General features: G+C 36.4%; 3 protein-coding genes and 1 pseudogene across 10 annotated transcripts in view; 2 read left to right on the forward strand and 2 right to left on the reverse strand.

Annotated features, from left to right (window-relative positions):
* Positions 1 to 17822, reverse strand: part of TRAPPC13 (trafficking protein particle complex subunit 13) — a 54879-nt gene extending 37057 nt beyond the window's left edge. For all 6 annotated transcript variants that reach the window (XM_073235667.1, XM_073235662.1, XM_017675378.3 and 3 more), the window contains exons 1-4: positions 17612 to 17822; positions 6562 to 6630; positions 5891 to 5990; positions 4688 to 4772 (exon numbers count right to left, since the gene is read on the reverse strand). In XM_073235667.1, the coding sequence (XP_073091768.1) occupies positions 4688 to 4772; positions 5891 to 5990; positions 6562 to 6630; positions 17612 to 17657 (300 nt within the window). In that variant the 5' untranslated portion in view covers positions 17658 to 17822. The remainder of the gene's footprint in view (positions 1 to 4687; positions 4773 to 5890; positions 5991 to 6561; positions 6631 to 17611) is intronic.
* Positions 9517 to 17747, reverse strand: SHLD3 (shieldin complex subunit 3). Its single transcript, XM_037013638.2, has 2 exons — positions 17612 to 17747; positions 9517 to 14437 (listed from the first exon to the last, which is right to left on the reverse strand). Exon 2 carries the CDS (start codon positions 14316 to 14318, stop codon positions 13563 to 13565), a length of 756 nt encoding a protein of 251 aa, XP_036869533.1. The 5' UTR covers positions 14319 to 14437; positions 17612 to 17747; the 3' UTR covers positions 9517 to 13562.
* LOC108406599 (actin-related protein 2/3 complex subunit 1A pseudogene) lies at positions 9725 to 10821 on the forward strand (annotated as a pseudogene).
* A 1001-nt stretch (positions 17823 to 18823) lies between the features above and the next one.
* Positions 18824 to 24024, forward strand: part of TRIM23 (tripartite motif containing 23) — a 58275-nt gene continuing 53074 nt past the window's right edge. The window contains exons 1-2 of one of the 3 annotated variants that reach the window (XM_037013607.2): positions 18824 to 18990; positions 23491 to 23653. In XM_037013607.2, coding sequence (XP_036869502.1) covers positions 18910 to 18990; positions 23491 to 23653 — 244 coding nt within the window. In that variant the 5' untranslated portion in view covers positions 18824 to 18909. The remainder of the gene's footprint in view (positions 18991 to 23490; positions 23654 to 24024) is intronic. The other 2 variants (XM_037013606.2, XM_037013605.2) reach the window with 2 other exon arrangements.

The raw sequence follows: 24024 nt of genomic DNA on the forward strand, positions 1-24024 counted from the left end.
TTTCACTTCCTTGGTTAGGTTTATTCCTAGGTATTTTATTATTTTTGATGCAATTGTGAATGGAATTGTTTTCCTGATTTGTCTTTCTGCTAGTTCATCATTAGTGTACAGGAATACAATGGATTTCTGCATATTAATTTTGCATCTCGCAACTTTGCTGAATTCAGATATTAGATCTAGTAGTTTTAGAGTGGATTCTGTAGGGTTTTTTATGTACAATACCATGTCATCTGCAAACAGGGCCAGTTTGACTTTTTCTTTGTCAATCTGGATGCCTTTTATTTCTTTGTGTTGTCTGATAGCCATGACTAAGACCTCCAGAAGTATGTTGAATAGAAGTTGGGAGAGTGGGCATCCTTGTCTTGTTTCCAATCTTAAAGGAAAAGCTTTCAGCTTTTCGCTGTTAAGTATAATGTTTGCAGTGGGTTTGTCATATATGGCCTTTATTATGTTGAGGTACTTGCCCTCTATACCCATTTTGTTGAGAGTTTTTATCATGTATGGATGTTGAATTTTGTCAAATGCTTTTTCAGCATCTATGGAGATGATCATGTGGTTTTTGTCCTTTTCTTTGTTGTAGTGGATGATGCTGATGGATTTTTGAATGCTGTACCATCCTTGCACCCCTGGAATGAATCCCACCTGATCATGATGGAAGATCTTTTTGATGTATTTTTTAATTCAGTTTGCTAATATTTTGTTGAGTTCAGCAGGGATATTGGTCTGTAATTTTCTTTTTTATGGTGTCTTTGCCTGGTTTTGGCATTAGAGTGATGTCGGCCTCGTAGAATGAGTTTGGGAGTATTCCCTCTTTTTCTACTTTTTGGAAAACTTTAAGAAGGTGGGTATTAGGTCTTCACTAAATGTTTGATAAAATTCAGCAGTGAAGCCATCTGGTAGAGGAGTTTTGTTCTTAGGTAGTTTTTGATTATCAGTTTAATTTCTTTGCTCACAATTGGTTTATTCAGATTTTCTGTTTCTTTCTGGGGCAGCCTTAGAAGGTTGTATTTTTCTAGAAAATTGTCAGTTTCTTCTAAGTTTTTCAGTTTGTTACCATATAATTTTTCATAGTATTCTCTAATAATTCTTTGTATTTCTGTGGGGTCCATCATGATTTTTCCTTTCTCATTTCTGATTCTGTTTATGTGTGTAGACTCTGTCTTTTTCTTGATACGTCTAGCTAGGGGTTTATCTATTTTGTTTATTTTCTTGAAGAACCAGCTCCTGCTTTCATTGATTCTTTCTACTGTTTTATTCTTCTCAATTTTATTTATTTCTGCTTCAATCTTTATTATATCCCTCCTTCTACTCACTTTGGGCCTCATTTGTTCTTCCTTTTCTAGTTTCATTAATTGTAAGTTTAGACTGTTCATTTGGGAGTGTTCTTCTTTCCCGAGGTAGGCCTGTATTGCAATGTATTTCCCTCTTAGCATGGCCTTTGCTGTGTCCCACAGATTTTTGTGTTAATTATTATTGTCATTTGTCTCCATATATTGATTGGTCTCTGTTTTTATTTGGTCATTGATCCATTGACTATTTACGAGCATGTTATTAAGCTGCCATGTGTTTGTGGACTTTTTTGTTTTCTTTGTGTAATTAATTTCTAGTTTCATACCTTTGTGATCTGAGAAGCTGGTTGGTACAATTTCTATTTTTTTGAGTTTACTGATGTTCCTTTTGTGGCCTAGTATATGATCTATTCTTGAAAATGTTCCATGTGCACTTGAGAAGAATGTATATCTTGTTGCTTTCGGATAGATTGTTCTGTAGATGTCTATTAGGTCCATCTGTTCTAATACGTTGTTTAGTGCCTCTGTCTCTTTACTTATTTTCTGTCTGGTTGATCTGTCTTTTGGAGTGAGTGGTGTGTTGAAGTCTCCTAAAACGAATGCATTGCATTATATTTCCCCCTGTAATTCCATGAGTATTTGTTTCACATATGTAGGGGATCCTTTATTCGGTGCACAGATATTTATAATAGTTGTATCCTCTTGTTGGACTGACCCCTTTATCATTATGTAATGTCCTTCTTTGTCTCTTGTGACTGTCTTTGTTTTGAAGTCTATTTTGTCTGATACAAGTACTACAACTCCTGCTTTTTTCTCCCTGTAAGTTGCATGAAAAATCTTTTTCTATCCCTTTACTTTCAGTCTGTGTATGTTTTGGGTTTGAAGTGAGTCTCTTATAGGCAACATATGGATGGGTTTTGTTTTTTTATCCATTCAGTGACTCTATATCTTTTGATTGGTGCATTCAGACCATCTACATTTAGGTTGATTATCGATAGGTATATACTTATTCCCACTGCAGGCTTTAGATTCACAGCAACCAAAGGTTCAAAGGCAATTCCCTTACTATCTAACAGTCTAATTTAACTCCCTTTGTGTGCTATTACAAACACAACCTAAGGGTTCTTTTTTCTTTTTTTTTTCCTCCTTCTTCTTCCACCTCCATTCTTTTTTGTTATGAATCATATTCTGTACTCTTTGTCTATCCCTTGCGTGACATTCATTTAGCCTTAGGAACACTTCCATCTATAGGAGTCCCTCCAAAATGCACTATAGACGTGGTTTGTGGGAGGTAAATTCTCTCAACATTTTCTTATCTGAAAATTGTTTCATCCCTCCTTCAAATTTAAATCATAACCTTGCCAGGCATAGTATTTTTGGTTCAAGCTCCTTCTGCTTCATTGCATTAAATATATCATGCCACTCCCTTCTGGACTGCAAGGTTTCTGTTGAGAAGTCTGATGAAAGCTTGATGGGTTTTTCTTTATATGTGATATTTTTTATCTTTCTTGCTGCTTTTAATAGTTTGTCCTTATCCTCGATCTGTGCCATTTTAACTATTAAATGTCTTGATGTTTTCTTCCTTGGGTCCCTTGTATTGGGAGATCTGTGCACCTCCATGGCTTGAGAGACTATCTCCTTCTCCAGATTGAGGAAGTTTTCAGCAATTACCTCCTCAATGACACTTTCTATCCCTTTTTCTCTGTCTTCTTCTTTTTCTGGTAGCCCTATAATACTAATATTGTTCCATTTGTGTTGATCACACAGTTCTCTCAATATTCTTTCATTCTTAGAGATACTTTTTTCTCTCTGTTCCTCAGGTTTTTTGTATTCCTCTTCTCTAATTTCTATTCCATTTACCATCTCTTCTACTACATCTAATCTGCTTTTAAATCCCTCCATTGTATGTTCCATTTCAGATATGGAATTCATTAATGATTGAATCTCCAATTTAAATTTGTTCCTGAGTCCTTGAATATTTTTCTGTCCCTCCATAAACATGTTTTTGATTTTTATTTTGAACTCTATTTCAAGCAGATTGGTGAGTTCAGTTTCATTTGACCCTTATTCTGGGGTTTGTGAGATTTCAGTTTGAACCATGTTCTTCTGACATTTCATATTTCTGTGTGGTGCCCACTAGTGCCCAGAAGCTCCAGTCTCTGGGGGCTGCGCAGCCCCTAGAGTGAGGTTCGGGGTCATAGGGGAGTAGAGCTGGTGCCTGGGGGGAGGAAAGATCTGTTTCCTGATTCCCGTCTGCGGTGTCTGTCTCTGTTGTCAGAGCCAGTGGGCCGAGCACACAGGTGTAAACCTCTGTGCTTTGCATCTCTAGCTGTTGTAGGCGGAGCCTCCCTCTAGCTGGCCTGATCCCAGCACAGTGACTACAGGTTTGAGAACCAGTGCCGATAGGCTAGGAGGAAGGCACAGCAGGCTGCATTTTACAGTGGGGGGACTTGGAGCTGAGTAGGTAGCCAGGGGGTTGGGGCGCCTGAAGCTCCCCAAAGTTCCCAACCGGCTGGGCCAAGCAGGCCCAGACAACCTTGTCCTCCCCTATGCAGCAAGCTCTGTGCAAACCCTGCCCCTTCAGCAACCCTCTGCTGCTAGGGAGCCTCTCAGACTGCCTGCCTTTCCCTTGTCCCAGAGTGGCCAGGTGTGGATCCTCTCCTCCACAAATGGCCAGAAACTCAGTCTCTCAAGCACTCCAGCTGCCTGAGCTCCCCAATGTCCAGAGCACCACACAGTGTAGGTTTCTGCTCCCAAAGCAGATCTCTAGGGCTAGGTGTTCAGCAGTCCCAGGCTTCCACCCCCTCCCCTGCTCTGTTTCTCTTCCTCCCGTTGGTAAGCTGGGGTTGGGGAAGGACCTGGGTCCCGCCAGATTAAGGCTTTCCTATGTTACCCTGTTTCATGAGGTCTGCTCTGTTTGTGAGGTCTGTATGCATTCTGGTTCAGCCGTCTTTCCTGTTGCTTTTTTAGGGTTAATTGTATTAAGTATATTTTTGTACTATTTGTGGTTTTGGGAGGAGTTCTCCGTCTCACCTCTCATGCCGCCATCTTGAATCCTTGCAATGTATCCTTCAATAACCCGTTTTGACTGATACAATCCCCTGTGATCTTTCCTCCTCTTTCAAATTTTATTATGTGAATTAAAAAATATTAACAAAAACTTTAACTGGTATTTACCTTTGACTGGTACATTTGTTCACCTAAGCTATCACAAACTTTAAGGAAAAGGAGAAATGATTCTGTGCTTAGGACATATCTTATGGTTTTAGGTGTTCAATTAAGGCTTGTTAATGACAGTTAAAAAGTCCAGTATGAAAACAGACTTTAATGAAGTATCAAAAACATAAGAATAGAAATTAAAAGTAAAAAAAAAAATTCTGAACAAGAAAGTCACTTACTTTTACCAATATATCTTTTACAACTTGATTGCTATCATTATGAACGCTGATATAACTGGAAAAGGTCTCTCCCAGAAATATATTCCTGAAATTAAATAAAATAATCTTTTAAGCAGAAATCCATTCAAGTTTTGTCAGAAATATTCTATTTGAGTATCACTGAGAACTTCAGATGGAAAAGAATTTACTAAAGGATAGAGATCAGGTGAAACACTGCTTCAACATTCTTTTGTTTACACTAGGCTTACAAAGTACGATTCATAATACTGACAATCTATAAAACATGATAGATACTTTGGCCCTCAACTACTGTACAAACTTCCAGGCTCCCTAGAGTAAGTCATTAAATCAGATCTATGTTCAGAGTCTTAAGATTTCTTACTGAAAATGCTAGAAACAAGTAATTTTTGAAATAACTTATGTCCTGAATCTAGAGGAAATCCAAGTTACTGATCACAAACTATTTTTTACCAATGTATTTTATTTAAGTTATTCTAATAAAAATAATGACTCGTGGCTTTACCTTCTATTTTTATAAGATAATTTATAAAAATAGGTATTTATAAATATATATTATACAAAAACATGTAAAATATATTTACCTATATAAATATATACTTATATACATGTATTTTTATATGAATATACTTGCAAATTTCCAAGACACTAGTGAATGACACATTCCATAAACCTTTTAAAAAAAAAGTGAAAAATTCCTTTTGGCTTCAAATTCTCTCAGTTGTAAACAGAATGGATCCAAAGGCTTCTACCTCATTAATAATCTAGAATAAGAGAGTAACGAAGAGTAAGAGAAGGAATAAAAGTTTAGAGTTCTTAATTGGCTGACAAATCTGACAAATCACGTTGGGAGAAGGCTCTGAAGTTGAATAGAAGAGCTGCTTCTGAAAGGCATTCAGATTAAATCAATTAAAAGGAATACAAAGGCATTAAAAAATATAGTAAGACCTAATAAGAATGGTGAAATTTTACCACCCTAGGAACCACTATTAATATTTTGGTATGCATCTTATTTTTTTAATTAAGAGAAAAACAGACTCACATAGTGTAATTTCAGTGAAACTTCTTTTTAACCACATAACTGTATCATGAGCATTTTTCCATCCCATAGTTATTTTCTGAAAACATAGTTTGTAACAGCTTTAAAGTATTCTTGAATTTCCTATGTGAGTATATCATTCTTACCCAAAATTCTGTGGTAAAGTCAACATTTCGCCCAACATTAAAATTTCAGCACCATTTACAGTTGAAGGATCATCTCTCATAAGCTGGTTAAAGAGATCTCCTGTAGAAAGAGAGTAACATAAAATTCTAACATCTGCCTTGTAAGTAAGTTTTACTTACATAGAAATAGCTGGGAGAGAGATTTTAAAAAAATAACCTCTTGATAATATTATCTTTAAAAAATCTAGTTTCTAATCTTCCATACAACAAATGCTTGCCAAAAAAAACTGTGGTTTCACAGAGAATGAACACTTCAGAAATAAATGAGAATGTGGGTCATGAGATATAAAATATAGAATGCTCTCATAATATTAAATAAAGGGACTGCTAATACATATACTGATGGAAGAGTTGAAATAAATGAAATTTTAATAGTATCATGACTATGGATGCATCCTAACTAAAATTAAAATAAAAATCTCTTGTTGCCATAGGATATCAATAGCATCTTGACTTGCAGATTATGAATGAGACCTGTTACTAGAAGGTCACCACTCATATTCTACAAAAACAGGCAACAAAGAATGCAGCAGTTAACAAAATAGTGACAAGGCTAGGCTTATTGCAAGGTACTATAGGCAATCCAGGTTTCAACTTTTCCCTAGGTAAGGAGAATAAAGCATGTGCCATACCAGGTAAGTCTTTCTCTTCACATGTTACTGGAATATTGGTGAATAAAGTAGGCTTAGTCAACCGCATCACTGTGAATTGAGTAAAAAAAAAAAAATGCATACATGTATTATTAATATTGTTTTGGTCTATATTCCTAAGTCGAGTGTATGATATTCATTAATTTTATATTAATGTAAAATATAACTTAAATACTTCCTAAACCAAATATAATATTAAGTATTTCCTAAGATTATTACACAGCATAGTTTACTACAAATGTTTAAATAAAAAAGTTTTCATATATGAAAAAAGGAGAATTTTGCTTTTATTTACAATCTAATGAGTTATAAAAATTAAATGCAAATGTAATATGTAATACAGAATGTAAAATGTGAAATATAATATAGAAAAACTGAAAAACAGAGCAATTTTAAAGTTTAAGTATACTAAGAGAACAAGGCTTTACAAAAAATCCTGAATGACATCACTGTAAACAAAATATTAATCAATATTAGCCTGACAGAGAATAAAGCTTATATGCTCCAATTTCATTTCACTACTTTGAAATATGATTTTCATGAACTGTGGCCATTAAACAAGGTTATATTAAATAGATAGCCACTGAACTAGCCAACAAATGCTAAGCTCAAAATTTCTGAGGCCACTTGTATAGCTATTTACCGAACATTTACTAGTACTAGACATTAGGCTAAATACAAGTATTTATAAATTTAATTCTCATGACTACAAGGTTGGTACCATTATCTCCCATTTACAGATAAGGAGGATGCCTGGAGATGGGGGAGATGTTTCAACCTTCTATTTCATTCTTATTTTTACTTTGAAAACATTAAAGTACAACCTGAAGGGGATAAACAGGTGCTCTGGAAAGGATCTATAGCAGAGTTTTTCTCACAATCAGTATCTGAGGCACTAAGCTCACTGTTAACACCAATTGTGTTCTTTATTTTTTCCCCATTTTTATTTGCATTTCAGAAGAAACCAAATCTTAACAAAGAGGAAATACACTCTCAAGGAAATCCTGAAACACTCTTTTTAAAAGTGTCCTAGAGTCATCCCAAAGTGTAACTAACTTATTTTCTTATTATATGCTCAGACTTGCATTATGTAAAAAAGTCCTATATAGCTTAGTTTTTGCTGATTCTGTGGCTTTGTAGGGGACAAGAAAGTGGGGTGGACAAAGCACAAAATTCCTATTAACAACAAAAAGATTCCAAACTAGTATTAAAATTATGTTTCTTCATATTTTCAAAAGAGGGTGTTAAAGACACAGGCCCAACATGGTGTCACTTCTGGTAGGCCAAGTCACCAAACTGGAACTTAATACTTAATCTAATTGCAGTTTCAAACCCCACCCCCCATAAAGGTAGTCACTCAGGAATTTTCTAATTAGCATAGATAAGATGATACCACATGTGCCCTCTCCATCCCCAAAGGAAGATGCGGTAATCCCCCTAAGACCCTTACCCTTGCTTTCTTTCAAAGCATAGATGGCATCTGAATGTGCATAACAGGATCTTTTAGGACATTAACTAGATATATACATGCCACACTGCTTGATGTGCTTACTGATAAATGTAACCTCTTTCCTGTACTTATTCCCTGCTTTAGAAGTAGTACCTAACAGGTCTCTAACTGAGGGTGCTTTGAAACCCAAACTCGTGCGTTATTTCGCTGGCCATAATCCTTAGTAACACTACAAATGAACTCTATCTTAAATATAACTGTTGTATTGATTTCAGGGGAAAAGGGTAAAAATCAGCAATGAGGGTAGCAGTTGGTATCTTGTAGTTTCAAAAAAAAATCACTATAAAGCAGAATTTGTTACACTGCAGATTCTTAAACAGAAACAGAGAAAGCTGAGTTAATAACATATAATTATCTCATTCTTTGAAGAATGATCCAAAGTATGCCCACATCAAATACAGATTTAAATTCATTTTCTTATAATGAATGAATGTCAAAAATTAAACGTCATGTTAGCTGGAAAAGAGCAAATACCAACAAAAGCAAGGTTTAAAAAAAACTGTCAGAGTAATTATAGGAAAGCACTGGTTATTAAACAGTAATTTTTGTATCCAGCCTCAAATGCTAAAGCAAGTTCTTGATCAAAAATTAAAGAGGCAAAAAAAGTATGTGATTTTAGTTGAGTGCCAAATATTTATTACACACATTGCATAGGTAGTGCCGTGTGTAGAGATACTCTCAGTGGAACTCACAAACCACAGATTACATTTACTCAGGAAATTCGGTTTCATTTAAAATCTTACCAAAAAAAACTTTTGTATGAAAGTCTCAGTAAATTAAAAAGATAGGCTGAGGTTATAAACTAACGAACTGGGTCAAATTAAATTTATATATACATTTTGCTTAGCCAGACTATTAAAAATACTAAAACTTTAAAAATTATGGGCCTGCATCAGGTGAGAAATTGGGGATCAACAGAGGTGAGGCTCAGAACCTCACCCCCCCGTTTTGAGAGAAATCTTCTGCATCCGAGGATGTTTTTTTGACCTTGTCTAGCTTGGATTTATACTTAGTCCATAGGCACACACCTGATCATGTACATTTGCCCTCTTACAGCACTAAACTATGTTTTCTACCTTTATCTTGCATCTACCTACCACTTCAGCATTTTATTAAAAATAAAAATAATAATAATAATAAAGGGAGAAATGTGGGATCCACATATAAATCAAGTATAAAAATCAAACGAATATTCATATTTGACCTGTTTATAGTTCATAATGCGTGATCAAAACCGAAAGTTTCTGTGATGAATGCCCTTGTACTGTTCACCATGTAAGAATTTATTCACTATGTAAGAATTCGTTCACCATGTAAGAACTTGTTCGTTATGCTTCAGAAGATTGGAGACTGACGAGAATTAGGCTTGAGATGGATTAATGATTGTACATTGAGCATTGACCCCCCCTTACAGAATTTTATTGTTGTTAACAACCATTTGATCAATAAATATGAGAGATGCCATCTCAAAAAAAAAAAAAAAAAGCAAGTAGATAAAGACTTACTAAATACCAGCATGAAAAAAAAAAAATTACGGGCCTGTTTGCATCGACTGACCAGAGTCCGCGAATTCTCTGCTCCGAGCCTGTCCGGACTGCCCCGATTCCAGCTTTCTATCCTTTGGAAACACTAATAATGACACCGCATCAGTTTTTATTCGAGCCAATCACCTGTCACGCCTGGAACAGGGATCGGTACCCAAATGGCCCTTAGCCCCAATAATCATGAAGTCCATGTCTATAAGAACGGGAGCCAGTGGGTGAAAGCTCATGAACTCAAGGAGCACAATGGACACATCACAGGTATCAACGGGGCTCCCAAGAGCTACTGCATCGTCACTTGTGGCGCAGACTGCAATGCCTATGTCTGGAGTCAGAAAGATGGTGTGTGGAAGCCAACCCTGTTGATCCTGAGAATTAACCGTGCAGCTACTTTTGTAAAGTGGTCCCCACTAGAGAACAAATTTGCAGTGGGAAGTGGAGCACAACTCATTTCTGTTTGTTACTTTGAGTCTGAAAATGATTGGTGTATAAGTAAGCACATTAAAAGGCCAATTCGCTCCACCGTGCTCAGCTTGGACTGGCACCCCAACAACGTCTTGCTGGCGGCAGAATCATGCAATTTCAAATGCAGAGTGTTTTCTGCCTATATTAAAGCAGATGAAAGGCCAGCCAGTATGTCCTGGGGCAGCAATATGCCTTTTGGTCAGCTGATGTCAGAGGTTGGTGGCAGTGGCACTGGTGGCTGGGTACACGGGATTGGCTTCTCTGCCAGTGGGAGCCGCCAGGCCTGAGTCAGCCACACAGCACCGTGTCCATTGCCAATGCCTGCAAAAGCATGCAGGTCTCAGCTCTGAAAACTGAGTTTCTGCCCCTCCTGAGTGTGCTGTCTCCGGAAATAGTTGTAGCTGCCGGCCATGACTGCTACCCAGTGCTCTTTAACTACTATGACCGTGGCTGCTTGACCTTCGTCTCCAAGCTACACATTCCAAAACAAAGCATCCAGTCCAACATGTCTGCCATGGAACACTTCCACAACATGGACAAGAGGGCCACGACCGAGGACAGCAAAACGGCCTTGGAGACGCTGCACCAGAACAGCATCACTCAAGTGTCTATCTATCTATGAAGTGGACAAGCAAGATTGTCGCAAATTTTGCACTTACTGGCATTGATGCAGCCATGACTATTTGGGATTTCAAGACCTTAGTCTTCTATCCATGGCCTTCGTGATAATGTGAAGCTGAGTGAGCCTCCCAAATCAAGCCTGACAAACTGACAAACTGCACCTATGCCAGCCCGGCCACTTGCACGTAGGTGCAGAGAGCCAGCTGCTAGAAAACACTGAAGACATGTATTACAACTATTGCGTGTGTGTTTTTGTTTTAATATAATTGGTGAAAGTGTTGGTTTTTTTAAAGTAGAAGTGACGTGGGTTGTTTTCTGTTTTGTTTTTGCTATTTCATTCCATTCTTGACCAAAGCTTCTCTTTAACCAGTTTATTATGGAAAATTGTCACATTAACTTAAAGGAAAGGGTGGGGAGGTATGTAAATTGTCTGCTAAAAAATAAAAATACTAAATATGTTTAAAAAAAATTAGGATCTTCTTCACGTTGAGTCCTTACCACTTCATACCATCCTTACCTGTCTGGTCTCTGAAAGTATTCAAGTGTGAACTGTGGATTAATTTTGGGCATTTTGAGATTAAATCAAAGTGAATCATTATGCATGAGTTCCTCTTGGAAATTTTCAAAAAATGGTTTTTAAGTTATTTGATTAAACTGGCAAATGAGGTTAAATTCATGTAATGCCCTCTAGTTTCTCCTTGAATTTGAGTCAATGTTTATTTAAAGGTAGACAGCTCATCAGGTGAAAAAAATTATGGTAATGCTGACACTTTACGATAGAGTAAATGCTGTTGGTTATTTTACCAAATGCCCTCACAGATGCACATTCCTGTACATGTCTCTGTTTCCCCAATTTATATCCATGTCTATGACTTAGTGGAAACCAGGAATGCTGCTGAGCCATACGATTAGTTAGTGCTAGAATCATCAGTCCTAAGGTACTAAATACTCTAAGGCTTCAAAGTAGTAGCAGTGGATTGTTAGGTCCTGATATATTTCCTAAGTACTATCTAGGTAGATGAGAAATAACTCTCTCCTTCAAGATCATGCCACTCTCTAGAATAAAATTTAATCTTCTGTTTCCCAATTCAGAATTACCTTTTCACGGCTTCTCCAAGAGGTAGAAAGCAATTTAAACAAAGTAGAAAAAATTAAATCTGCCACATATGAAGATGAAGAAGCTATTTTAAATGCATGATTCTTGGATTAGAAAACTGCTCATAAGAATCCCATGACACCTGACTGTACCCTACAGTTTCAGTTATGTATAATCATTTCAAAATAATAAAACTATCACAAAAAAACACTGTGTTCTGTGTGTGACTCTGTCTTTTTATCACCTAACTTTTAACCCTTGATTAGCAATGTTATGGAAATTAAAACCTGAACAATAAAAGTCAAATCTACCCTTAATGATTACCTGATAGTATCAACCAACTCTTATTTATAAAGCTTACTGGTATTACCTAGTAACTTCCTGACATTTCTCCAGCAGCCCTGATTGAAAGAGGAAGTGATTACTACGTAAGCTACCTTGGAAACACCCTCCATTTTTGAAAGCGTTCATGCACATGATGATTATTTTCTAGACAGTAGTCTCATCTGAGACAATAAAAAGGTACTAAGAATAGTTAAAAATAAAATTGAGTTTGAAGAGAATGAAACCTAATTGGGAAAGATGATCTCTTCAGTTAAAAATTGGTAGACTCCTCCTATTTTAGCAACTCAGCCAGCTTAGGCTATGAAGAATCCCTTCAAATGGCAAATTTACCATGTACTATATAAAGCCCCTACTGTGCCAGGCACTGTGCCACAAGGCAAATGTGTCCCTACTATCTATCCTAATGAGTATGGTTTTACTGTTTTTTTTGGTTTTTTTTCCAGGCCATTGGTTTGTCTGCTTAGTAGTAGGATCTATGTTTCCCTACTATATTCTAGCACCTAGCTCATGGTAGGCATTTAAGTTTGTTCAATAAATACATTTTTAAATAAAAGTTTGATTCTATAATCACTTTAGGTATTTTTATGAGACTATATATAAACCCAATTTATAAAATTCAGCTTATGGTAAACCCACAATGACTCCAAGAGCCAGCCAACTAGCACTTATCAGTCTAATGGTCATTAAGACCAAATTACCTGTATTAGATTAAATAAGCAATAACTTGATCTCTTATCCACATTTGAAATTTCCCTTCAAAATAGATTATAACAGCCTTAAAGATACATTATGGTCTTAGGCAAATTATGCATTTTGTACCTTTGTTTCAAAACAACATCAACTATTGTCTATTACATATTTTGGAAATACAAATAGAATTTGGGCTGGTCTCCCAATTTTAACTACATTCACACCACCTTAATAGAATTTCCAATAGAACTGGTTTTAGTTTTGTTTAAAAAAGAAAATCATTACACTTTAAGTAAGGATAAAGTACTGCAAAATTAGATTTTGGGGATTCACCAAAATCCAAACTATTGTAATTCATTGGATTAATTAAAATATTGGAAAGGTAACGGAACAAAAGAAACAGAACATTTTACCTTTAAAATACAGCATAAATAATAATTTATTCATTTAAAAGAAGGGTGCTAAAAGCAGAAGCCAGAAAGTTCTTGACTTAACAAGCCAAGGAATTCACTTGGTATTTATTTCTGGGATACAAACTGTACACAAATTACCACACAATTATTTTTCACAATGTTAACAATGAATAGGTTATATTTCCAAAGGGTCAAATAAAAAAACTCACTAAAAATTTTAAGACTGATAAAAAAATTAATTCACATATTTCAGTTCATACTCAATTCATTCAGATATTCTTTTTGACAATCAGTGTAATTCATTACATACTAAATATAACACCATATTTATGCACAAATAAATTTATTTTCCCAGTAAGAGCTAATCTGCCTTTAAGAAGATTTCCCACATATTCACAGTACTTAATATCACAGAACACCCATATTTGGCCTAAATGTCTCTGAATTGTAGCATTACAAGATGGAAGTTCATTGTGCCTGATAATTTGATTGAGTTTTGCCCAAATGTCTTCCAGAGTTTGGTTGCTATTACAAATAGTGTGTTCTATTGTCCATCTTGCTCTATAAAGTGAGTGCAAATTTAGTGCCTTTAAACTATCTTGTAATTTTTCAGACAAAGGAAAAATATTTTCAGTATAATTATGGCTGGGAAGTGAAACACTCCAAGACCTCTTCCTGTGCTGTCTTCCTTTTTCTGACTGTTTATTCACATTTCCAGAATTAGTTTGTTCATTCAGTGTGTATGACTGGATTAGGTGCTTTTTTCTCAAATTGGGTTGAAACTCCAATAGATCTACTGTGCAGTCATAACTCTGTGATTTAACATCATGTTCTGCAATGGCTGAGTACTGTTTCACATCTTCAGCTGCCTCCTCCGAAATCACAGGTGGTGATCTTTTAGGTTTGAGTGTACATTTGGACCCATCATGTGGAAACCAAGGAATAAATCTTGATAGTGGGCGTGTAGGAAAGTCCTGAATTATTTTCTTTGCAATTTTTAGCAGTTGTGTGGAATCACTCTCATACGGTCGATAATGTAGTATTACTTCTGTAGTCATTTTGCAGTAATCCAGTTACTCTTAATAAATACAAAATTTCTTAGCTGAGCTCCTCAGTGCTAGAATGTAATTCATAATTACAAGACTGCTCCTCTTTCCAAATCAGAGGGAAACAGGACCTAAAGGGGAAGTATTACAAAAAATAAGATAATGTAGGGATAGCCTAAATACAAATAGGTAGGGAGAAAATAAAAAACAAAAATCAATCCCAATATGTTTTACCAAATTGCTGCTGGTAAATGTGAATGTAATCCACAAAATTGGAAATTCTTTCTCTCACCAAAATTAGGGGTCTGGATTAGATGTCCTCTAAGATCACTTCCAGCCCCAAACTGCTAGCAGTCAATATGTTTAACTAAACATATATAAAATACTTGGTAGTATTGATAATAATATATTATAAAATAATAATTGTAAGACTATACCAGAAACAGAGTACATTGGTGATTCTTAAAATACTAGATTCATATGAAGATAAAATGTAGTAACTCTTAAAAATTTGTAACATCTGAATTGAGGACAATGAAAATCACTGTAATTTTTAATCTTGAAGGGTCATTTTATTTTATTGAAGTATCATTGATACACAGTTTTTTAATTGAAGTATACTTGATATGCAATCTTACAAAAATTTCAAATGTACAACACAGTGGTTCAGCAGTTACCCATATTATTAAATCCTCACCCCCGCTAGTAGTTACTCTCTGTCAACATAGGAATATGTAGAGAATCATTGACTATATTCTCCATGCTGTACTACTATCCCCAAAACAGGTCATTTTATACTTTAAAACTATATGAATTCTACCAAGCAAATTCATAGACAGATTACTTAATGATCTTATTTCATTCTCAACAGTAAACATGAAAATGGTTTGAATTTGTAGTTTAACCAGGGTAGGAACTGATTCCGTGACAATGTCTGTTTGTATAATTTGGGCACTTAAACGCAGTAGGGAGACCTTAGTACAATGGCTCCTAAATTCCAATTTGGAAAGGATAAAGTCTAGACCCTTATTTATTTTTTTTCCTTTTGCAAAATAGAATTCCTCAAGTTGTCCAAAATTAATAATAATAAATTCCAGCATGTATACATAGGCTCAAAATGGAGCCTTCCAGGATTCACAGGTTAGACTTCCTAACCAGGCCCAAAGCTGCACCAGTCACAATGCTGGCTCTTTCAAATCCTAGCTGCTGTAGGAAAAAAAAAAAAGATGCTGTATCCCTTGTCCCCAAAATCATTAGAGAACTACTTGATGGGTATTCTCCCACTGACAGGATGACCGTGAGTGGGGACTCCTGTCATGACACAATACTCATTTGACCACTGATTCTGAAGAGTCAGAAGTAATTAATCTCACAAAGATTCTTTTCACTTGTTGATGTCCAGTAACAGGTTTGACAGCTCTGAAATTCATAAATGACTGTGATCCTTAACGTGCATAAATATAGATCTAAATATAGACAGCATATTCTTTCAAGAACAATGTTTTAATTTTTTTCTTCCCTCTTCCTTACACATTCACATTTTAAGATATGACATAGATATATTTCATTTTCATGTGAACCTATTCAGTGTTGTAATCCAGGGACACTGAAATTGTGAGAGCTCCTTAATATTTTACCTATGACAAAAGTAAACATAAATGACCATACAAATATATTTGACATCCAACATCAGTAAAATTAAAACTTGTTAAAATTCCTGATTAACTAGGCCAATGGAGAACTATGGTACAGCTGAAATTACCAGTGACGTTCAAAGCACTTGTCCTCTTAGGCTGCTAAAATAGTCTTTCCCTGGTATCTTCTGGCTTAGAAAATAAATAATAGAAAACTAAAAATTTCCAGTAGCAGTTAGCCTCCACATCACCAGAACTTAACTGATTTAATAGCTTACAATTTGTGTAAAATCCCACCTAGAAGTGAATAGAATTGCTCCAAATTCCCATCAAAGTAGCTAATAAGGGAATGATCTCTGAAAATATTGTTTCCTTCATTAGGAGACAACATGGAGTCTTGGAAATATAGAGGAAGGTTGAAATATTGTCTCAATCACTAGCTTTGTGGTCTTGGAAAAGTCTCAAGTAGACTTAAGCAGAATCTCTTAAGTAGAGTTAAGTAGAATCTATTCCACATACTTGATTTGAGATTGAGAAGGAAAGAACATGATGGTTAATTCCTCTTCTTCTTTTCCTCTTTCTCCAGGAATAATGCACTTTAGTCCAGCTCATTTGGTCAGGCTAAGTAAGCTTACAGATCTTATTGCTATAAGTTTGCAGGTTCTATTACTTAATATTGCAGTTTCTTAGTTCTACAGAGAGAGTCCTTCTAATTGCAGCTATCAGTATTTGATTTTGTGTTACAAATGGGACTTCTGTTACAAACGGTGAGCTTCTGGAACGTTTGATGCTTATTTCACAACTATGGGGGATAAGGGTCTCTCAGAATGGATGCTGAGAGGAAGGTAAGTGCAATTCAATTGAATTCAAATGGCTATAGAGCATTTTTTCAGCTAAGTTCAAGGCGGCATTGGTAACCACGTAGTAGGGCATCCAGAAATAAGAAGTACATTTGTGATAGTGGAAAACAGATGAAATAAAGCTGAAAGCATTTATAATAAAAGGTTTTCAGAAAATAGGAATTCCAGAAAAACCTCCCTGCTGCTTTTTGCTAATAACGAACCACTTAAACCACCAAATTTTGTTTTCTGTGTACAGAAAATCAAAGTTAACATGCATTTTTCCACATTGGCAATACCTTGAACTACACTGCAGCTAAGTTTTAACAAACCCAAATTATATCTTGTCGTACTATGCTCTTTAGATCCGGGACCCTGTTGTCGTGCAATATACTAGACTCATTTTACAGAGGAAGCTGAAGCCTACTAACTTCGTCAGTGCCACATGAAGGGACAAGAAACAGAAGACAAACCACTTTAGATGCCGCTGTCAGTCATTTATTTTGGTTCATAAGGCTCTCCCTAGGTACTGGGGGGGTGGGTGGGGCGGGGTGCGGGGATGTCATCTCCTGCTGCTAAAATCTGGTGGATTGCAGCAGCAAATAACAGTGAACGATTTAGCAGGTATGTATTCCATTTTAGAGGGAGGCTCTCAAATAAAAAGCAAAGAGAAATTGCTTCCTTCCGCTCGGCGCTGAGGTACACAGAGCAGTAGGGTGAGCACTGACAGCTTAAAGCGAGGCCTACATCCCAGAGGCTAGTTCTACGTAACAAAGGCTCCCAGACCTGGTGAGAGAAGGAATTAAAAGGAATCAGGTTCGCAAAAGTTTACCTTTCAGAGCCAGCAGGTGCTCCTGTTTGGGGGGATTCACTTCCATTTTCACAGGCACTTCACCTTCGGGCTATGGAGACTGAAGAGGTTCAACGTAACCCGGAAGAAAAGGAACACATACACTCCCGACAGGGTCTTTCTGACGCTGGTGCCTTAAATTCTCTTACCACGTCCTTTAAGGACTCAACGGCTCCTTTTTGCAAAATCTATCTCTTGCTTCTCAGAGACCTGGACGTAAAATACTTCTCTATTTTCCAGGCACAATCGCACAATCCAGCTTCAAGACACCGCTCCACGGCAGCCTGCCACACGCGCGCGCTGAGGCGTAGCCGATGTAGATGAAGCCTGGGGTTTCTGGTTTAGCCCAAACCGCATTGCATGCAGGGAGGTGTAGTCTCTCAACTGGGGAGGAGAGATTGTTACTGACTGGAGCGGGTGTTTCACTCCAAACCTTGTTTGTTTTTTTCCATGCTACAACTTTCTTTAATTGTGTTAACTATGGGTATTTGTCATTTAAAGAAGAAAAAGAAATAAAACTGGAGGGATGTAATTGTGTGAGAAATATCATCTGGGCTGCTATGTAAAGGTGGAATGAATAGATGTGGGGAAGCAGAAGACCATGGCAGACCAGGAAAGAGATGGTGGTAGCTTAAAAAGTCATAAATGTAAATGTGAGGATTCAGTTATAAAAAATTTAAGCTTATATTCTGGTTTCCCTTCCACCCACTTCCCATTCACTTCTTTCTTGTACTTGTCTTTACCTAGACTAAGAAAATATAAATTCTTCCCCTTAACAAATGTACTGGAAGTGCTCCTTTAAACACAAATACCTAAGAAATTCAAACAAAAAGGCAGTAATAAGAGGACATGCATGTATTAAATTTCCTTTAGATGTGGTGGTTTGATTTCTTTAAACACTGGGCACATGGACCAGAGCTTATTTTCATGACTGGATTACAGCCCCATAAAATAAGGGCACACCTATGTATACAATCACTTTTTCACTGAATCTATCTTGTCCAAACCTTGTTTTATCCCTTCTTTTTGTCTTTAACTTTAGTCGTTTCCTCAGCCGTAGACTCCTTAGTAATGAAAATAACAAACCGCCGACGCAGAAGGCTGTGCAAGCAGTTTAGCGACTGGCGGGAGGCGGAGCGACCAGTGGGCGGTGCGGCCCTCCGCACGGTACTGCGCCTGCGCGCCAGCGGGAGCGCCGAGGCCTCTGGGTAGGTGAGGCTGTAGGCCGCCTCTCACTGCGCGGCCTTGACGGCTGCTGCTGCGGCGCTGGTCCCTCTGGGATGGCTACCCTGGTTGTAAACAAGCCTGGAGCGGGACTTGACAGTGGCCGTCAGGGCAGCCGTGGGACGGCCGTGGTGAAGGTGAGGGACCTCGCGTGCTCTGTTCACCATCGGCCTCCCTTCGTTCATCCCGGAGATCCGGTGGCCGCGCCGCGGCCCTGGCTTCTTGGGCGCGATGCGCGGCCGCTGGGCCCCTTTAAGCTTTACGAGCCTTGCCCTCCGCTCCGCGACCTTTATCTTGCCAGGCCTGAGGTTACCTGGTCTGCCCCTGTCGGTCCTCTGCTTGGCCAACGGGGACATTTGTGAAAAGGAACTTAGAGGCGTGGGCTGGTCCTTCCCCACGTCCTCTTTTAGTTAAGCTCAACAAGCATCAATTAGCTTATTTTTATTAAATTAAGTCATTATTATCGCTAGGTAGGTTAGATATTTTAGCTTGTTAATATTTACTTATGAGGGAGATGTTAATATTCATTTTACAGATGAGGAAACTCCGATTTGGTTAACAGTGTGTGGCAGACACAAGGCAGACTGACTATAAAGTCAGCTTTTCATTATTGCACTACTTCTATAACCAGATACCTATCTGTCCCCTCCTCTCTTGGTACCCGTTTTTCAACACTTTTGAGAAGTCTCCAACAGCAGCATAGCTGGACAGTAAGGTTAGGGTTTATGAATTGCTGTGTGCTTGAAATGTGAAGTTCTACCATGTGTAAATGCTCCAAAATACATTTTCTAAAAAGAGTTGAAATGTGTGGAATTCATTTTTCCCTTCGTATATATATATGGAGAGGTATAGATCTCGAAAAGGGAAATGATCTCAGTGGTTTGCAGAATAACCTCCAGGGTCGTCTGTAATCTGAGATACTGGCAGTTCTCATGCCTGACTACCTATTATAATCACTGAGGACTTAAAACAAAACAAAACACTACTGATTCACTCCTCTTCCCCCAGTTCTGATTAACTTGACATCAGTATATTTTTTACATCCCTAAAAGTGATTTTAATGTGCAACCAGGGTTGAGAAACACTGGACCAGATAATATCTGGTCTTTTATGATCTTGAATAGGCACCTATGATTCCTCACCTAGTGTTGGTTTTGTAAGACAACGAATGGTGTACATTTTTGCTTGCAACCATATTACCAATCAATATTTAGGTTGTTGATTCATCTGACCTTTACCTATTAGTGGTGTTATTCTGAAAGTACACAGCATATCTGAGGTGCAGAGGAGCCTTGTTATTATCAGGCATGTTGTTTGGTTGAGATTTATTTATTGAATGGTGCTTTTTCTAAGGAGAGACTACCTGAAGGTTGTTTTGTGAATTAACTTGAATTAATAAGTTGTAATTGGGATGGATATTGCTTTGTCTACTTTTGTTACCTTTTGCTTTAAAATCTCAAAAATAACCGAAAGCCTGATGTAATTCTAATTTGTTATAGCACAGGATTTGCTGTATTAGAAGCTCACTTCGTTCATTTTCATCTTTACATGTACAGTGTTCCTGAGCTGTGCAGTAGGCTAGTTCTTTTTGTCAAGATCCTCTAAGAAGTATGTCAAGATCCTCTAAGAAGAATATTAAATTAAAAAAAAAATCTCGTTGTCATTTTTAATAGACAAAAGCAAGAAATGTTCATTGGAGAGTAAAGTTTGAAGTATATAATGCCAATAATACCTAGTGTGGGCTTCTGCTTAGCGAATGAGTTGAAGACATGGTTTTTATCATTAGGAAAAACAAAGACAAAAATCTAATACGAAATTTACATCAAAGAGTCAGGAAAATATTTTTGAATAGTGAGCCTATTTAGTCGTTTTAAAATATGGTCTGGTTTATAAAAATTTTATTTGCATTTAGTAAGTTTGAAGCCCTCTTTGGCATATTTGTGAAGTTTCTTTTCCTATCTAGGATTTAATTTCTTATATGTTAGCCACAATTCCTATTCGTAAATACTGAAGAAAGAATTTCTTGCTCTATTATTTGTTGAGTTGATGCAAAATAGTCTAGTAACTCTATATTTGGACCCATGTTTGCTTTACTAATCAGTGGAATTTTGCTAGTGCTTTTTGAAAAAACCTATTATAACAACATGAGTAAGTTCTTTTTCTTGTGTAATGATGTAGTCAGAGATATAAGATATGAATGAACTTTTAATTTTAGTTTAGTCTTTTGGAATTTATTGTCATGAACAAGTTTAATTTATTATGGTGTCATAATAGGGAGAACAGTTACAAAAGTTGCATATATTTTATGTCTAATTCTGTTAATATCTTTTTTGTATTTAATTGAATTTGGTATTTAGGTAAACTTTCTCCTGCCTTTTTTTTAAAATGCAAGAGAAATTGAAGCATGTGTGTGTATAATATATTTAATTTATGTGTAGCTGTTCCTCAGCTGCTTGCCTTCCTGATAGGGGATCATTATTCCATTGTAATCAGTTACCTGTGTCTTGCCTGAAAGATAGTATGCCTATATAACTATATATATACACACACACATATATAAATATATGCTCTCTTTCTCTCCCCAGTTTTACACAAAAGTTAAATATTCCATGTATCATTTTTCACTTTGCTTTATTTGTATGAAGTCATTCTGTGTGTATACATAAAAAACTTTCTAAGTCTCCCTCACTAGGCTGCATAGTTTTGTGATCTATGAATATATCATAATTTATTTTCCAGTCTTATATTAATATATTGATATATATTTACTTTGCAATCTTTTTTTTGTAAATGCAAATGGTGCTGTAAGGAATTACATTTAGATCTTCTCACACCTGTGTGATATATTTATAGGATAAATTACTGGAGGTAGAATAAATAAGCTATCCAGACTTTTGATAGGTATTGCCAAATTGCCTTCAATAGAGGCCGTGTCAATTAATAAACATTTCATAGCAACCAGCAATGTGTGAGAGGATCTGTTTTCCCACAGTCACCAACACATTGTTTTAACAACCTTTTTGATCAAATCTGAAAAAAAGTATATTGGTATAGCTTTAATTGCATTTCAAAGTATTTTGATTGAGATTGGACATCTCTTCATTTATTTTTCTGTGAACTATCTGTTACATTTAAGCTTCTTTTGAACCATACTGGGATGGGAGCCAATTATGAATTATCAGTTTATTTACAGTGAAAAATGTTTACATTTCAGGCACTAAGTTCAATTAATTGAAAAGTTAAGATTAAAATTTTAATGATCAAGTCTGATTTCCACTTTGAGTTTATTGGTTTTTACCTTATGTATTTGTTGGGGGATGGTGGTTGGCTGAATTGTTTTAAAATTTTTATTTTGTTAGACTTTATATAAACACACAAGTGCTTGGTATTTGGAATACCTGTTCCTGGGAGCTTTTTAGTTTAACAGGAAAAGACAGGTTGGAAAGCCCAGAGAGGTTTTAAAGTGTTTTAAGTGTTTAGAATTTTATCTGTGGTGCATGGGGTAGGTCCCAAGGCACAGTGTGGTCATTTCTGGTGGACCGAGCAGTAGGGGACCTGAGAGATATGGTTGTTAGGAGTTTTTTGAGTTATTAATGTGTAAAAAGGGTTGGGAAATGTCTATTCAGCTATTTCCTCAGTATTAGCATAAACAAAAAAGCAAAAACAGTTTGTCACATTCTGAGAATTACAAATTGTTTGATATAGTTTGAGAATAGAGTTGGAAGTGAGGTGTCAGTGAAGCAATAGGACAGAGGCCAGATTGTATGTAGCAGGCTATTGATGGCAGACACAGGAGTTTATGGCACAATTGAACAGTTCAGTGTGGGTATTTTAAAAAGCTAATAATTAAAATTGTGAAACACTTAAGGTATATTAAGAAATGAAAGTACCAAGAATGCTTTATTGATAGAAATATAGTTTGTTGACTAATTCTAAAATATAAATGCACGTACCTGGGAATCAGAATATGCTGATTCTTGTTGCCTTTCTCTTGATTGACTACATGGCCTTGGACAAGTCATGTACTTGTAATTGGAACTAGATAGACAAAATATTTTCTAACCCAGGGGCATATTTATTAATTGGGAGCAACGAACTGAAATTTAAGTCTAGGGTGATTGCTTTCTTGCCTTTGTATTATGTAATATAAATGGATGGTAGAAGATATTTGAAAATTACTTAGTCTTAACAAGTTCTTTATCATTTACAGTGGTAAATTGTCCTCCTAGCACATATTTCAAAAATTTTTTGTCCTAATTATTGATGCTTTTTGGGGGTTAGGCAACAGAGAAATTGTTTAGGAATCCAAGTTCAGTAGAATTATATATTATTACAGCTCCAGATATAATGAATCAAGTCATAATTTTGAAAATATAAGGATGATTTAATTTACAACATTATCTTGGTCTCTAACCCAACATTTCTTGGAGATTTCACTGTGATAACAGTTTGGTAGGGTTTGTCAGATGAAATGATAAAAGTTGATTTAAGATTTTATAGCCTGTCTAGATAGTTTTTTTCATGGAGGAATAAAGTAACAAGATTGCTTCAGCATATTAGATCAGGTTTTTAGGGGCCTAAAATATATATGCTTTTCAAGTCATTTAAGAAGAACATGTTTCCTTTCCAAATATTAGGTGCTGGAGTGTGGAGTTTGTGAAGATGTGTTCTCTTTTCAAGGAGACAAAGTTCCTCGCCTTCTGCTCTGTGGCCACACAGTCTGTCATGACTGTCTCACCCGCTTGCCTCTTCATGGAAGAGCAATCCGTTGCCCTTTTGATCGACAAGTAACAGATCTAGGTAGGTAAACATAATATATGTATATATTAAAGATTTAAAATTCTTCATGTAATACAAATGTCATAGAAAACAATTTCTACTTGATTTTCTTTGATTGTTAGCATTTTTCTTATTGAAGTATCATTGATATGCAACCTTATATTCGTTTCAAATATACAACACTGGTTCAACAATTCCCCTTATTAAATCCTCACTCCAACTAATTGCGGTAACTATTTGTCAACACAGAAAGATGTTACAAAATCACTAACTATATTCTCCATGCTGTACTACTACCCCTGTGGCCGATTTCTGTTATGATTGAGAATTTATCCCCCTAACCCTTCACACCCGCCCACCCTAATCCCTCCTGCACGGTTACCATTAGTCAC

Source organism: Manis javanica, chromosome 1, assembly GCF_040802235.1.
Source record: "Manis javanica isolate MJ-LG chromosome 1, MJ_LKY, whole genome shotgun sequence".
In the NCBI taxonomy this organism is placed as follows: domain Eukaryota; kingdom Metazoa; phylum Chordata; class Mammalia; order Pholidota; family Manidae; genus Manis; species Manis javanica.

Bases quoted from the DNA above. Each gene is read 5' to 3' on its own strand.
- SHLD3 (XM_037013638.2), bottom strand. From the start codon at position 14,318: ATGACTACAGAAGTAATACTACATTATCGACCGTATGAGAGTGATTCC.